Source organism: Pan paniscus, chromosome 20, assembly GCF_029289425.2.
Source record: "Pan paniscus chromosome 20, NHGRI_mPanPan1-v2.0_pri, whole genome shotgun sequence".
NCBI lineage: Eukaryota > Metazoa > Chordata > Mammalia > Primates > Hominidae > Pan > Pan paniscus.
This window is the reverse complement of record NC_073269.2, coordinates 44,870,693-44,886,188: the sequence shown is the minus strand read 5'-3', so window position 1 is coordinate 44,886,188 and position 15,496 is coordinate 44,870,693. Positions and strand designations below refer to the sequence as shown.

The 15,496-nt window shown below is 51.7% G+C and overlaps 2 protein-coding genes across 4 annotated transcripts in view; one reads left to right on the top strand and one right to left on the bottom strand.

Annotated features, from left to right (window-relative positions):
• The window catches only part of MAP4K1 (mitogen-activated protein kinase kinase kinase kinase 1), a 29,085-nt gene extending 25,517 nt beyond the window's left edge, over positions 1-3,568 (top strand). For both annotated transcript variants that reach the window (XM_034945509.3, XM_055103789.2), the window contains one exon: positions 3,392-3,568. In XM_034945509.3, coding sequence (XP_034801400.1) covers positions 3,392-3,461 — 70 coding nt within the window. In that variant the 3' untranslated portion in view covers positions 3,462-3,568. The remainder of the gene's footprint in view (positions 1-3,391) is intronic.
• A 79-nt stretch (positions 3,569-3,647) lies between these two features.
• RYR1 (ryanodine receptor 1) overlaps positions 3,648-15,496 on the bottom strand; it is a 157,842-nt gene continuing 145,993 nt past the window's right edge. For both annotated transcript variants that reach the window (XM_034945507.3, XM_034945508.3), the window contains 10 exons: positions 15,270-15,312; positions 13,181-13,311; positions 13,025-13,085; positions 11,071-11,217; positions 10,695-10,829; positions 6,112-6,268; positions 5,212-5,276; positions 5,023-5,123; positions 4,631-4,682; positions 3,648-3,884 (listed from right to left, as the gene is read on the bottom strand). In XM_034945507.3, coding sequence (XP_034801398.1) covers positions 3,789-3,884; positions 4,631-4,682; positions 5,023-5,123; positions 5,212-5,276; positions 6,112-6,268; positions 10,695-10,829; positions 11,071-11,217; positions 13,025-13,085; positions 13,181-13,311; positions 15,270-15,312 — 988 coding nt within the window. In that variant the 3' untranslated portion in view covers positions 3,648-3,788. The remainder of the gene's footprint in view (positions 3,885-4,630; positions 4,683-5,022; positions 5,124-5,211; positions 5,277-6,111; positions 6,269-10,694; positions 10,830-11,070; positions 11,218-13,024; positions 13,086-13,180; positions 13,312-15,269; positions 15,313-15,496) is intronic.

Below are 15,496 nucleotides of genomic sequence, written 5' to 3'. Positions count from 1 at the left end.
CACCTGGCCTTAATTTTATTTCATTTTTGAGACAACGTCTCATTCTGTCACGCAGGCTGAAGTGCAGTGTTACACACACAGCTCACTGCAGTCTTGACCTTCTGAGCTCAACTGATCCTCCCACCTCAGCCTCCCAAGTAGCTAGGTCCACAGGCATACACCACCACAACTGGCTAATTTTTTTTATTTTTTTTGTAGAGACGGGGTCTTGCCATGTTGCCCTGGCTGCCCTTGAACTGCTGGCCTCAAGCAATCTTCCTACCTTCCCACCAAAATGTTAGGATTACTGGCATGAGCCACCACACCTGGCTGCATTTTTTTTTTTTTTTTGAGATGGAGTCTTGCTCTGTTGCCCAGGCTGGAATGCAGTGGCGTGATTTCAGCTCACCACAACCTCCACCCACTGGGTTCACGCGATTCTCCTGCCTCAGCCTCCCGAGTAACTGGGATTACAGGCACGTGCCACTGTGCCCGGCTAATTTTTGTATTTTTAGTAGAGACAGGCTTTCGCCATGTTGTCCAGGCTGCTCTTGAACCCCTGACCTCAGGTGATCTGCCTGCCTCGGCCTCCCAAAGTGCTGGGACTACAGGCATGAGCCACCGTGCCCAGCCCTGGCTACATTTTTATTTTAGATTTTTATCTTATTAAAAATTTTTAACTATTAAAAATAACGATTTTAACTATTTTGACATAATTTAAAACTCACACTCCCAGAGAAGTTGCAAAAATCCCTTTTATCCAGATTAACCAGATGTTAATCTTTTTTTTTTTTTTTATTGAGATGGAGTCTTGCTCTGTGGCCCAGGCTGGAGTGCAGTGGATCTCCACTCACTGCAACCTCTGCCTCCCAGGTTCAGGCAATTCTCCTGTCTCAACCTCCTGAGTAGCTGGGACTACAGTTGCACACCACCACGCCCAGCTAATTTTTTTTGTTTTTTTAGTAGACATGGGCTTTCATCATGGTGGTTAGGCTGGTCTCGAACTCTTGACCTCAGGTGATCCACCCACCTCTGCCTCCCAAAGTGCTGGGATTACAGGCGTGAGCCACTGTACCTGGCCAGATGTTAATCTTTTTAACCTCATTTGCCTTATTCTTCTCTCTTTTTTTTTTCTTTTCTTGAGACAGAGTTTCGCTCTTGTTGCCCAGGCTGGAGTGCAATGGCACAATCTCAGCTCGCCACAACCTCCCACTCCTGGGTTCAAGCACTCCTCCTGCCTCAGCCTCCCGAGTAGCTGGGATTACAGGCATGTGCCACCATGCCCGGCCTCTTCTCTTTCTTATGCGCACACACCACACACACAAGTATGTGTGTGTGTGTGTGTGTGTGTGTGTGTGTGTGTGTGATTTTTTAATGAATATTTGGGAATGAATTGCAGACGTGATGCCCATTTACCCCTAAAATACTTCAGTGTATGTTTCCTGAATCAAAGCAAGGACATAATGTTACAAACCACAGCACAGCTGTCAAAATCAAGAAAACAACACTGAAACATCACAACCTTCTAATTCATACCCCTACTCAATTTCACCAGTTGGCCAGGTGTGGTGGCTCACGCCTGTCATCCCAGCACTTTGGGAGGCTGAAGCGGGCAGATTACCTGAGGTCAGGAGTTGGAGATCGGCCTGGCCAACATGGAGAAACCCCACCTCTAGTAAAAATACAAAAATTAGCTGGGTGTGGTGGCACGTGCCTGTAATCCCAGCTGGGAGGCTGAGGCAGGAGAATCACTTGAATCCAAGAGGTGGAGGTTGCAGTGAGCCGAGATTATGCCACTGCACTCCAGCCTGGGTGACAGAGCGAGACTCTGTCTCAGAAAACAACAACAACAACAAATTTCACCCGTTGTCCTAGTGATGCCCGTGATTATGTGTGTGTGTATGTGTGTGTGTGTATATATATATATATATATATATATATATATTTTTTTTTTTTTTTCCTGGTCCAAGATCATAGGTTGCACTTAGGAGTCATGTTTCTTTATTATTTATCCTGGAACAATTATTTAGACTTCTTTTGTCTTTAATGAGCTTTGACCTTTTTCAAGAGTAAAGGAAAGTTGTTTTCTAGAATGTTCCTTGACTGTGTTTGAGGTTTCCAGGTTCTGCATTTTGGGCAGGAATACTGCAGAAAGATGTCTTTCTCAGTGCATCTCACTTCAGGAAGTACACGATGCTAGTTTGTCCCATTACTGGTGATATTAACTTTGGTCGTTTGGTTAAGGTAGAATCAGCCAGTTCTCTCCACTGTGAAGTTGCTTTTTTCTCCCTTTTTCTTTTTTTTTTTTAAAGATAGGGTCTCTCTCTGTCACCCTGGCTGGAGTGCAGTGGTGTGATCTCAGCTCACTGCAACCTCTGCCTCCCAGGTTCAATCGATCCTCCTGCCTCAGCCTCCCGAATAGCTGGGATTACAGGCGTGCACCACCATGCCTGGATAAATTTTTTTTTTTTTTTTTTGAGACAGAGGCTCGCTCTGTCGCCCAGGCTGGAGTGCAGTGGCGCGATCTCCGCTCACTGCAAGCTCTGGCTCCCAGGTTCACGCCATTCTCCTGCCTCAGCCTCCCGAGTAGCTGGGACTATAGGTGCCCGCCATTGCACCCGGCTAATTTTTTTTTGTATTTTTAGTAGAGATGGGGTTTCACCGTGTTAGCCAGGATGGACCTGGATAATTTTTGTAGTTTTAGTAGAGATGGGATTCACCATATTGGCCAGGCTGTTCTTGAACTCCTGACCTCAAATGATCTGCCCCCCTTGGCCTCCCAAAGTGCTGGGATTACAAGCATGAGCCACCGTGCCCGGCCTTGTCATTATTTATTTTGAGGCACAAATAGTCTTAAGTTTAGCCAGTGGGAACCACTTTAAGTAGCCCCTGTGTCCTTTTGACATGCCAGAAGGGTCACTTTAAATCCAAATCTGATCATGTCACTGTCTCCCTGCTTAAAATCCTCCCATGGCCTCAAGATAAAGACTCAATCCTGGCCACAGCCCACAAGGCCATGACATCTCCAGCCAAGTCCCAGCCTTTCTCCCACCTCAAATCCTTTGCACAGGCTGTTCTCCCCAGCCAGAACACTCTTCCTTGCCCTTTCACCAAGTTCCCTCCTAACCCCCCTTCAGGCTGCACCATCCATTCTCTGGGGAGTCTGGGCTGACCTCCTGGGTTAGGTTTCCCTGCCAGGCATGCCATGCTTTTTTGCACTCATGTAATTCACTGATTCATGTTGATCTCCTTCTCTAGAATGTGAGCTTCCTAAGGGCAGGGACCGTGTCTGCCCGTTCACTGCTATAGTTCAGCATGGGGCTGGCACAGTCTCTATTAACTACTTTGTGAATTAAGGAATCAATGAACATACGAATGAATAAATGAACTGACTTATCTCTTCCTTCCACAGGCCTGTAGTGGTGGAGACACGCCCAGTGGATGATCCTACTGCTCCCAGCAACCTCTACATCCAGGAATGAGTCCCTGGGGGGGTGTCAGGAACTAGTCCTTGCACCCCCTCCCCCATAGACACACTAGTGGTCATGGCATGTCCTCATCTCCCAATAAACGTGACTTTAGCCTCTGCTGTCATCTTGTTTTTCTTGGGGGAAACAATTCCTGGATGTCCACTCCTCCAAAATCTCAGCAGGCCAACACAGTGACGCTGGGGGGCGTAGCACAGATTTATTTTCCAGTACCAGGTCACCTCTCCCCAGCTGCCTTAGGGGGAGGGGCTTGGGGACTAAGGGGCTTGCTGTGAGAATAAGGCACTTGAGGGCGGGGGTGGAGGGCCAGCTGGGGGTGTGTCAGCTAAGCTGGTCCTCATACTGCTTACGGAAACAATCACCAGCTGGGAAGAAATCCCAACATCTCTCTTGGTACATCTTCCAGACATAAGACTCCTAGGATTGGGGATAGAAAGAGTTCATTGGTCACATCTTCAAACCCTTGAGACATATATATATATATATATTTTTAGACAGGGTGTTGCTCTGTTGCCCAGGCTGGAGAGCAGTGGTGACAATCACAGCTCACTACAGCCTCCTGGCTCAAGCGATTCTCCACCTCAGTCTCCAGAGTAGCTGGGACTACAGGTGCACACCACCACCCCTGGCTAATTTTTTAATAGAGAAAGGGTCTCGCTGTGTTCCTAGGCTGTCTTGAACTTCTGGTCTCAAGCAATTCTCCCGCTGTGGCCTCCCAAAGTGCTAGGATTGCAGGCGTGAGCCAGGACGCCCAGCCCAAACCCATTTTTTTTGAGATGGAGTATCGTTCTGTCACCTAGGCTGGAGTGCAGTGGCATGATCTTGGCTCACTGCAACTTCTGCCTCCTGGGTTCAAGCGATTCTCCCACCTCAGCTTTCCAAGTAGCTGGGATTACAGGCATGCACAACCACGCCCTGCTAATCTTTGCATTTTTAGTAGAGACTGAATTTCACCATGCTGGCCAGGCTGGTCTTGAACTCCTGACCTCAAGTAATCCACCCGCCTTGGCCTCCCAAAGTGTTGGGATTACAGGAGCCGCAGTGCCCAGCCCCCAGCCCTAACCCTTGATATTGATAGGAGCTTTTTACTGCCACCTACTGCCTGGCCTTATGTTAAAGGGCTCCACGTCCTGCCCACTGTCCTCCCATTAACACCCCCTTACCTGACCCGTGTGTTCTGTCTCATCCTTGTTTATCAAATACATCAGGAAAAACCTGAGGGTGAGAGGACCACAGGAGACAAGTCAGAACCACCCTTACCTTATTTTATTTTATTTTTCATTTATAGTAGAGAGGAAGTCTTGCTATGTTGCCCAAGCTGGTCTCGAACTCCTGGCCTCAAGTAATCCTCCCCACTTGGCCTCCCAAAGTGCTGGGCTTACAGGTGTGAACCATCTTGCGGGGCCCCACCCTTACCTTCTGATTGGCTGGCAGGGAATCTGCCCACATGGACACTACACCCCCTTTCCTAACTGGCCAAAGCTAAGTACCCCACCGCTGGCTATTGGCAGCCATGCCCCCCACCCTCCTGATTGGCCAGTGTGTCTGTGCTCACATGTAATTGGCCAGGTTGTGCTCCTCCAGCGTGTGAGTCTCAAAGCCATGCGGTGTCGTATCAAAGTAGTCACTGCCGATTCCACAGATGAAGCACTTGGTCTGTGAGTGGCAAGAGACATCAGAGTGGAGGCCCACTTGACCCCCTGAATCCCGTAATCCCTCTGGGTCACCCCCAGACATGACCTACCTCCATATCCTCCTTCACTTGCTCTTGTTGGTCTCGGAGCTCACCAAAAGCGTCGATGATCAGACCTGGGGTGGCAGGACACAAGTCAGTGCCCGACCTCTGACCTGGTTCAGACTCCTCCCTCTCCAGCTACCTACCTCCAGGGCTTGCCCTCCATCCCCCATTTCCCTAATCTCACCCCTAATCTCGCTTCCTAAGAAGATAGTATTAGGCCTTTATTGGCCGGGTGCGGTGGCTCACGCCTGTAATCCCAGTACTTTGGGAGGCTGAGGTGGGCGGATCATCTGAGGTGAGGAGTTCAAGAGCAGCCTGGCCAACATGGTGAAACCCCCTCGCTACTAACAATAAAAAAATAAAAAAAATTAGCTGGGTGTGGTAGCACGTGCCTGTAGTCCCAGCTAATCGGGAGGCTGAGGCAGAAGAATCGCTTGAACCTGGGAGGTAGAGGTTGCAGTGAGCCAAGATTGCACCACTGAACTCTGGCCCGGGCAACAGAGCGAGACTCCCTCTCAAAAAAAAAAATTATACATATATATACACACACACACACATATATATAAATATATATATAAATACATATATAAATATATATAAACACATATATATAAATAAACATATATATATATATATCTCAGGCCTTTATTGAGCACTCATATGAGCCAGACACCGAGCGCCTATGAACTGACTTAATCCTGATCACAACCTATGAGGTTAGTACCATTGACACCCTCGTTTTGCAGATGGAGAAACGGAGGCCCCAAGAGGTGACTTGTCCAAGGTCTCACAGTAGCGAGAGGTAGAGATGGGGTATGAATGCAGGCTGACTGGATCCTGGGCCTGCATTCTTAGCCATGGAGCTAGCCTGCCTCCAGGCCCTGAGCGCCCACTCCCAGCACTGACCCTGGATGATGGCCAACAGGATGACGATGACGAAGAAGAAGAAGGTGATGTCGAAGACCACCCTGTAGAGCTCGTATTCGTCACCCGCGGGGTCCTCGATCTCGTCCCCAATGCCTCCGCCAGCCCGGACACCCACGTACATGTGAAACAGGTAACACTGAGGGAGGGAAGCACACTGGTCACTCATTCATTTGACATTCACTGAGTACCAGCCAAGGCCCCGGGATAGGCAGGGCTGAAGACATGGTAACGACTGAGACAGCCCTGGGCCCTGCCCTCAAAGGGCTCACAGATACGGCATCAGACAGGGACCAACAGCCAGAAATGGTCAGGGCTGTGACAGGAACGGCACGGGCAGGGGGGTGAGGGCCAGGTTGGGTATGAGGCACAGGCAGAGGGGTCAGGGCCAGGATGGGGGGCACAGGCAGAGGGGTCAGGGCCAGGATAAGGGGGGCACAGGCAGAGGGGTCAGGGCTGGGATGGGGGGCACCGGCAGGGGAATCAGGGCCAGGATAAGGGGGGCACAGGCAGAGGGGTCAGGGCCGGGATGGGGGGGCACAGGGAGAGGGGTCAGGGCTAGCATGGGGGGGCACAGGCAGAGGGGTCAAGGCTGGAATGGGGGGTACAGGCAGAAGGGTCAGGGCCAGGTTGGGTGGGGGGCACAGGCAGAGGGGTCAGGGCCAGGATGGAGGGTACAGGCTGAGAGGTTAGGGCCAGGATAGGGGGGCACAGGCAGAGGGGTCAGGGCCGGGATGGATGGGGGGCACAGATGGAGGGATGAGGGCCGGGATGGGTGGGGGGGCACAGGTGGAGGGGTCAGGGCCAGGATATGGGGGCACAGGCAGAAGGGTGAGGGCGAGGATGGGAGGGGCACAGGCAGAGGGTCGAGGCTGGGGTGGGGAGGCACAGTGTGACCAGGGATGAGCTAGGGGAAGCACTGGAAGCTTTAACAGCCCGCTGGAGGCATCTGATCCAGCCTAGGTGATCAGGTGAGGCTTCCTGGAAGAGGAGGCAGGTGTGAGCTGAAACCTAAAGGAGGCCTTAGGTGGAGGGGTGGTGGGAGAGTGTTCCCAGCAGAGAAGGCCACATGCTGCCTCGCCATCAGTGAGGAAAGAGTACATCCTGCTGCTGTGAGGAACTGAAAATGGTTGGGTGAGGCTGGAAAATAGAGCTCCTGTGCAGGAGAGCAGGGAGAGATGAGGCAGGGCCTGGGCACGTGGCTCTGTGGGCCCTGGCCCAGCCCTCGGTCAAGGGGCTTCCTGTAGGATGTGGCATTTAAGTGGAAAGGTGAGGTATCAAGCGAATGGGGTGTGTGTGTATATCGGGCCTGGGGTAGGGGACAGAGAGAACATCAGGTGCAAAGGGCTTGAATTGGGAGGAAACACACAGTCCTAGGGGAACTGAAAGAGGACCAGGCGGCTAGAAAGCAAAAAGCAAGAGGGTTTGCAGTTAGACCCAGGCAGGGCCAGCCCTTCCCAGGCTTTGTAAGCCACGGCAGGGTGATTCGACTTTATCTACAGTGGGCTGGGGAGCCACAAGAAGGGTCTGAGTGGGGGTGGGGAGGGAGCATGGTCTACCTGGCATTTGGGAACAACTTTACATTTGTTTTTTTTTTTGAGACAGAGTCTTGCTCTGTTGCCCAGGCTGGAGTGCTGTGGTGCAATATTGGCTCACTGCGACCTCCACCACCGAGTTCAAGAGATTCTCCTGCCTCAGCCTCCTGAGTAGTTGGGAATACAGGTACGTGTCACCCCACCCAGCTAATTTTTGTACTTTTTTCTTTTTTTTGAGATGGAGTTTTGCTCTTGTTGCCCAGGCTGGAGTGCAATGGCGTGATCTCGGCTCACTGCAACCTCCGCCTCCGGGGTTCAAGAGATTCTCCTGCCTCAGCCTCCCAGGTAGCTGGGATTATAGGCGCCCACCACCACATCCCACTAATTTTTGTATTTTTAGTGGAGACAGGGTTTTACCACGTTGGCCAGACTGGTCTCAAACTCTTGACCTCAGATGATCCACCTGCCTTGGCCTCCCAAAATGCCGGGATTAAAAGCGTGAGCCACAGCGCCCGGCATACACTTGTTCTTTCCATGTCCCCAGGATGTGAGAGAACACAGTCATCCTAGAGTAAAAACTAAGATAAGTGACTATAATGAGAACGAGGCTGTGGGCAGCGAGGCCATGTCTGGAAGAGCCTCAGATGTCAGGTTGAGGAGCTGGACTTTGTCCTGAGAGCAGGGAGGAACCCACGGAGCCAGACTGCAGGACATCTTCGGAGATAAACCCCAGAAATGATTCTTTTAATTGTGGCCTGTGTCTCTAGTAAGTTCGCATCAATTTGGGTTATGATCACCATTATTAGAATAGAAGAGAAAATATAAATGTGCATTGAACGCTGGGTATACCTTGGGTGAAACTTTTTTTTAAACTTGACACAGAGTCTCAATGTGTTACCCAGGCTGGAGTGCAGTGGCACAATCATAGTGCACTGCAACCTCAAACTCCTAAGCTCAAGCAATCCTCTTGCCTCAGCCTCCCACAGTGTTGGGATTACAGGCGTGAGTCACCGCGCCCGGCCTGGGTGAAACTTTTAATTTTTAATTGTGGATAATGATGATAGAAGCTAACATCTATATAATCCTAAGGATGTGCCAGGCACTAGTCTAAGTCTTTTTTTTTTTCCTTTTCTTTGAGACGGAGTTTCACTCTCGTTGCCTAGGCTGGAGTGCAGTGGCGCAATCTCGGCTCATGGCAACCTCCACCTCCCGGGTTCAAGTGATTCTCCTGTCTCAGCCTCCCGAGTAGCTGGGATTACAGGCATGCGCCACCATGCCCAGCTAATTTTGTATTTTTAGTAGATATGGGGTTTCTCCATGTTGGTCAGGCCGGTCTCAAACTCCCAACCTCAGGTAATCTGCCCCCCTCAGCTCCCCAAAGTGCTGGGATTACAGGCGTGAGCCACCGTGCAAGGCAATGGTCTAAGTCTTTTAAGTCTTCGATAGCCAGGGAGCACCTATTAGTCCTAAAAGCAACTACTATTACACACTCATTTTACAGGTGAGGCCCCCAGGGCATAGGGAGGAGGTTGAGTAGCCTGCCCCAAAATCACACGGCTCATAAGTGGCAGGGGCACGCTCCCTGAGTACCTTTCCAATAATAATAGTTTGAAAAGCTCAAATAAGGCCGGGTGCGGTTGCTCACATCTGTAATCCCAGCACTTTGGGAGGCCGAGGTGGGTGGATCATTTGAGGTCAGGAGTTCGAGACAAGCCTGGCCAACATTGTGAGACCCCCCCCACCTCCATCTCTACTAAAAATACAAAAATCAGCTGGGTGTGGTAGTGTGCGCCTGTAATCCCAGCTACTCAGGAGGCTGAGGCAGGAGAATCACTTGAACCTGAGAGACAGAGGTTGCAGTAAGCTGAGGTCATGTCACTGCACTCCAGCCTGGGTGACAGAACGAGACTCCATCTCAGGAACAACAACAAAAAACCTCAGCTCAAATAATATTGAAACAATGGCCAAGAGGTGTGGAGCACTCATATGCCTGGCACTGTTCAAAGTACCTGACATGGCCAGGTGCGGCGGCTCACACCTGTAATCCCAGCACTTTGGGAGGCCGAGGTGGGCAGATCACGACGGCACAGGCAGAGATGGAGACCATCCTGGCCAACATGGTGAAACTCCGTCTCTACTAAGAATACAAAAATTGGCCGGGTGCAGTGGCTCATGACTGTAATCCCAGCACTTTGGGAGGCCCAGGCGGGCGGATCACCAGGTCAGGAGATCGAGACCATCCTGGCTAACATGGTGAAACCCTGACTCTACTAAAAATACAAAAAATTTGCCAGGCGTGGTGGCGGGCGCCTGTTGTCCCAGCTACTCGGGAGGCAGAGGCAGGAGAATGGCATGAACCCGGGAGGCGGAGCTTGCAGTGAGCTGAGATCACGCCACTGCACTCCAGCCTGGGCTAGACTCTGTCTCAAAAAAAAGAAAGAAAGAAAGAAAATTAAGAATACAAAAAGTATCTGGGTGTGGTGGCATGCGCCTGTAGTCCCAGCTACTTGGGAGGCTGAGGCAGGAGAATCACTTGAACCCGGGAAGCGGAGGTTGCAGTGAGCTGAGATTGCGCCACTGCACTCTAGCCTGGCAACACAGTGAGACTCCATCTCAAAAAAAAAAAAAAAAAAAATGTGCCTGGCATGCATCAGCTCGCCAAACTGTAGGTACTATTTTCATTTTTTAGAGATAGGGTCTCTGTCTGTCTACCAGGATGGAGTGTAGTGGCCCGTTCGTAGCTCACTGAAGCCTCAAACTGCTGGGACCAAGTGATCCTCTTGCCTTAGCCTCCAGGCACACAACACAACACCCAGCTAACGTTTAAATTTTTTTTTATAGAGACAGGATTTTTGCTTTGTTGCCCAGGCTGGTTTCCAACTCCTGGACTCAAGTAATCGTCCCGCCTCGGCCTCCCGACGCACTGGGATCGCAGGCTGGAGGCACCACGCCCGGCCTGGAGGTACCATTATTAACTCCTTCAACAGATGCGAGAAGGAAGGGTCCCAGAGTGCTAGGGGAGGGGCTCACCGTCATCATGTCATCACACTTCATGTCAGGTTCATCCTCATCCTCGCTCTTGTTGTAGAACTTGCGGAAGAAGTTGAAGGCCACCACGGTGTACAGGTAGACGACCACCGCCAGAAGGCCCACGGTCATCACCAGCTGGGGGCAGGATGGGGCCAGGTCAGCTCCGCCCTGGGCTTGCCCTCCCCCCGCCCTGCCCATTCTGGGTCCTGGCCCCGGTTCAGTCCCTGTGGCTCTACCTTGCTGCCCCACACACCCCCGGCTCAGCGCACCTGGCCTTGCCCCTCCTCAGCCCAGCTGCCCGGCCCTTATCCCTTCACCACCCACTGCCACGCTGGTCCCTGCTGGCCCACGCCCCACAGCCAGGTCCTCCCCACACCTGTTTCCCATTGTGGGTGACAGAGGACAGGATGGTGCGCAGCGTCTTGACCCCCATGGCGATGTCCAGGAGATGGGCAGCAAAGAAGAAGTTGTTGTAGTGTCCCAAGAGGGACATCACCATATACCAGCCCAGGTACAGGAAGGACTGTGGGCACACAGGGCCAGGGGTCAGGGGGAAGGCAGGGACACACGAGGAGCACTCTGGAGGGTAGGGGCCACTCGAGAGAGTCAGCTGTGCCCTGGGGGTCGGGTGCCAGCTCTGTTTGGCGAGTACATGGAGGATCAGGGCATTCCGGGTGAGAAGGCATCCTGCGGGGAGATGAGAGCCCCCTCCAGAAGGAAATAATCTGGGAATCTAAGGGCACACTGAGGGAACCAAAGGATGTTCTGGGCCGGGTGTGGTGGCTCATGCCTGTAATCCCAGTGCTTTGGGGGGCTGAGGCAGGAGCATCACTTGAGGTCAGGAGTTGAAGACCAGTCTGGGCAACATAGCGAGACTCCATCATCTCTTCCTCTGTCTATTTTTTTTTTTTTTTTTTTTGAGATGGAGTTTCACACTTGTCACCCAGGCTGGAGTGCTATGGCGCAATCTCAGCTCACTGCAACCTCCGCCTCTCAGGTTCAAGTGAAGGAGGCTAAGCCTGCCTTAGCCTCGCTTAGCCTGCCAAGTAGCTGAGACCACAGGTGTGGGTAACCACACCCAGCTAATTTTTTTTTTTTTTTTTTTTTTGAGATGGAGTCTTAGTCTGTTGCCCAGGCTGGAGTGCAGTGTTGCAATCTCAGCTCACTGCAACCTCCGCCTCCCGGGTTCAAGCGATTCCCCTGCCTTAGCCTCCAAAGTAGCTGGGAACCACAGGCGTGGGTCACCACACCCAGCTAATTTTTGTATTTTTAGTAGAGATGGGTTTCACCATGATGGCCAGGCTGGTCTCTAACTCCTGGCCTCAAGGGATCCACCCACCTCGGCCTCCCAACCCAAAGTGCTGGGATTACAGGCCTGAGCCACCGCACCTGGCCATTCTCTGTTTTTTGTTAGAGACAGGGTCTCGCTCTGTTATCCACGCTGGAGTGCAGTGGTGCACATGCAGCTCACTGAAACCTCTGCCTCCTGGGCTCAAGCCATCCTCCCACCGCAGCTTGTTGAGTGGCTGGGACTACAGGTGTGCACCACCACGCCTGGCTAATTTTTGTATTGTTTGTAGAGACAGGGTTTCACCGTCTCTACAAAAGTTGCCCAAGCTGGTCTTAAACGTTTGAGCTCAAGCAAACCTCTGCCTCCGCCTCCCAAAGTGCTGGGATTATAGGCCTGAGCCACTGTGCCTGGCTGCCTGGCTAATTTTTTGTGTTTTTTGTTGTTGTTGTTGTTGAGATGGATTCTCATTCTGTCGCCCAGGCTGGAGTGCAGTGGTGCGATCTTGGCTCACTGCAGCCTCCACCTCCTGGATTCAAGCCATTCTCCTGCCTCAGCCTCCTGAGTAGCTGGGATTACAGGCACCTGCTGCCATGCCCAGTGCCAGGTTTGTCTTGAACTCCTGACCTCAAGTGATCTGCCTGCCTCAGCCTCCCAAAGTGCTGGGACTACAGGCGTAAGCCACCATGCCCAGCCCCAGCTAATTTTTAAATTTTCTGTAGAGAGAGGATCTCACTATATTGCCCAGGCTGGTCTCAAACTCTGGGCTCCAGTGATCCACCAGCCTTGGCCTCTCAAAGTGTTGGGAGTACAGGCGTGAGCCACCACACCCAATCCCAGCTATTTAAAAAAAAATAGTAATAATAATAATAATAAGATGTCTAGGGGGATAAGGAGCCTTGTGTGGATAAGAAGATACCCTAGGGTCACAGCCACTCAGGGTCCCGGGAGTCATTCTTTGGTCAGGAACACCCGACGTTGGGAACCCTCCTAACGCCCCACCCCTGCAGAGTCCCTCCCCAATCTGTGGGCCCCTGCTCACGTTGTCTGTGAAGATGACCCCGAACTTCCAGATCTGGTACTTGACATCGATGGACATGAGCCTGTGGGGGCAGGGGTGGGGAGAGATGCTTGAGTGTCAGACTCCAGTCACCTCCCCTGCATGCCCCAGGCCTGTGCAGGGGTGTCCTGGGCTCACCAGGTCAGCAGCCCTGGCGGCGGGTTGGGCTTGCGCTCATTGTGGGCGGTGATCTCTAATGTGGCCAGGTCCATGCCCAGTAGCTCAGCAATCCGCTCCCGCCCGTAGATGTCCCCATGTTTGTCCAGGACCTGCACAAGAGAGCGTCAGGTTGTGTAGACACAGCTGGAGTGTGGGTGTGTGTCGTGGCCTGCAAGGGGGTTCTGGGGACACTCCAAACTCTGAGTGAGAAATGGGAGGTGCATTTTTTTGTTTTTTGACACAGTCTCCCTCTGTCACCCAGGCTGGAGGGCAGTGGCGCCATCTCTGCTCACTGCAACCTGTGCCTCCTGGGTTCAAGCGATTCTCCTGCCTCAGCCACCTGAGTAGCTGGGATTACAGGCATGCACCACCATGCCCGGCTAATTTTGTATTTTTAGTAGGGACGGGGTTTCTCTGTGTTGGTCAGGCTGGTCTTGAACTCCTAACCTCAAGTGATCTGCCCGCCTTGGCCTCCCAAAGTGCTGGGATTACAGGCGTGAGCCACCGTGCCCAGCCCACTTTGTTTTTTTCTACAGCATTTATCACCACTGACATACTGTACTTGTGTTCATCATCTATCTTTCCAACTTGAAGGTCAGAATCACTGTTTTGTTTAACACGGGATCCCAGGTTTCTAAAACTGTTCCTGGCACATAATAGGTGCTCCATAAATATGAGTGAACGAATTATAGTAACAGCCAACATATCTAGTGTTCTCCTATATGCCAGATACTGCTCATGTAGTATATAATACAACAACCCTGTAGGGTTGGCCGTATTATTACCCCACTTTGAGTATGAGATACAGAAAGGTCAATAAGCCAGAAATAGAAAGGCAGGCAATCGGCTGGGCGCAGTGGCTCGTGCCTGTAATCCCAGCACTTTGGGAGGCCGAGGCGGGTGGATCACCTGAGGTCAGGAGTTCGAGATCAGCCTGGCCCACATGGCGAAACCCTGTCTCTACTAAAAATACAAAAATTAGCCAGACGTGGTGGTGGGTGCCTGTAATCCCAGCTACTCGGGAGGCTGAGGCAGGAGAATCGCTTGAACCCGGGAGGTGGAGGTTGCAGTGAGCTGAGATTGTGCCACTGCACTCCAGACTGGGTAACAGAGCGAGACTCCGTCTCAAAGAAAAAAACAAAAGAAAAGCAGGCAATCTGGTTCCAGAGTGTGTGTGCTTAAGACACATTGCTAACTTCCTCTCTTTCAACTAGTATTTCTCTCTTTTTTTGAGACGGAGTCTCGCTCTGTCACCCAGGCTGGAATGCAATGGCGCGATCTCGGCTCACTGCAGCCTCTGCCGCCCGGGTTCAAGTGATTCTCCTGCCTCAGCCTCTCAAGTAGCTGGGATTACAGGTGCCCAGCTAATTTTTGTGTTTTTAGTAGAGATACAGTTTTGCCACGTTGTCCAGGCTGGTCTCAAACTCCTGACCTCAAGTGATCTGCCCACCTCGGCCTCCCAAAGTGCTGGGATTACAGGCGTGCGCCACTGCGCCTGGCCTCAACCAGTATTTCTTGAGTATTCACTCTGTGCCAGGCACTATGCTATGCTTTCTTGTTTTTTGTTATTATATATTTTTTGAGATGAGGTCTCACTCTTTTACCCAGGCTGTGGTGCAGTGGTGCAATCTTGGCTCACTGCAACTTCTGCCTCCCAGGTTAAGCGATCCTCCCACCTCAGCCTCCTGAGTAGCTGGGACTACAGGCATGCGGTACCATGCTAATTTTTTGTATTTTTGGTAGAGACGGCATGTTGCCATGTTGCCCAGGCTGCTGTGAAATTCCTGAGCTCAAGTGTTACATCCATCTCAGCCTCCCAAAGTTCTGGGATTACAGGCGTGAGCCACCACGCTTGGCCTTGATGCTCTGCTCTTTCCATGTGCCCATTCAAGAAAGGGAAGCAAGCTTACTATGCCCATCTCCCCATGGGGAAACTGAGGTGCTACTCAGAAAGGCAAAAAAACCTCTTGCCCAAGGTCACACACCAAGCAAGTGCTTGGCAGGCCTGTGATGGCCTGGTGGCAGGCAGGGACCCAATCCAGGACCCAGGGCATCCATGTCCTCTCACCTTGCGCTTGACAAACTTGTCCCAGTAGTTGCTAGGGAAAGACCTGCAGAGAGAGAGAGAGAAAGCGTGAGTATAAGATGTTAGGGCCAGAGGGATCAGAGCTGTCAGCCACGACAGGGTTGGCTGAAACTCCACTGTTTTTCTTTTTTCTTTTTTTTTGAGATGGAGTCTCACTCTGTTGCCCAGGCTGGAGTGCAGTGGTGTGATATCTGCTCACTGCAAACTTT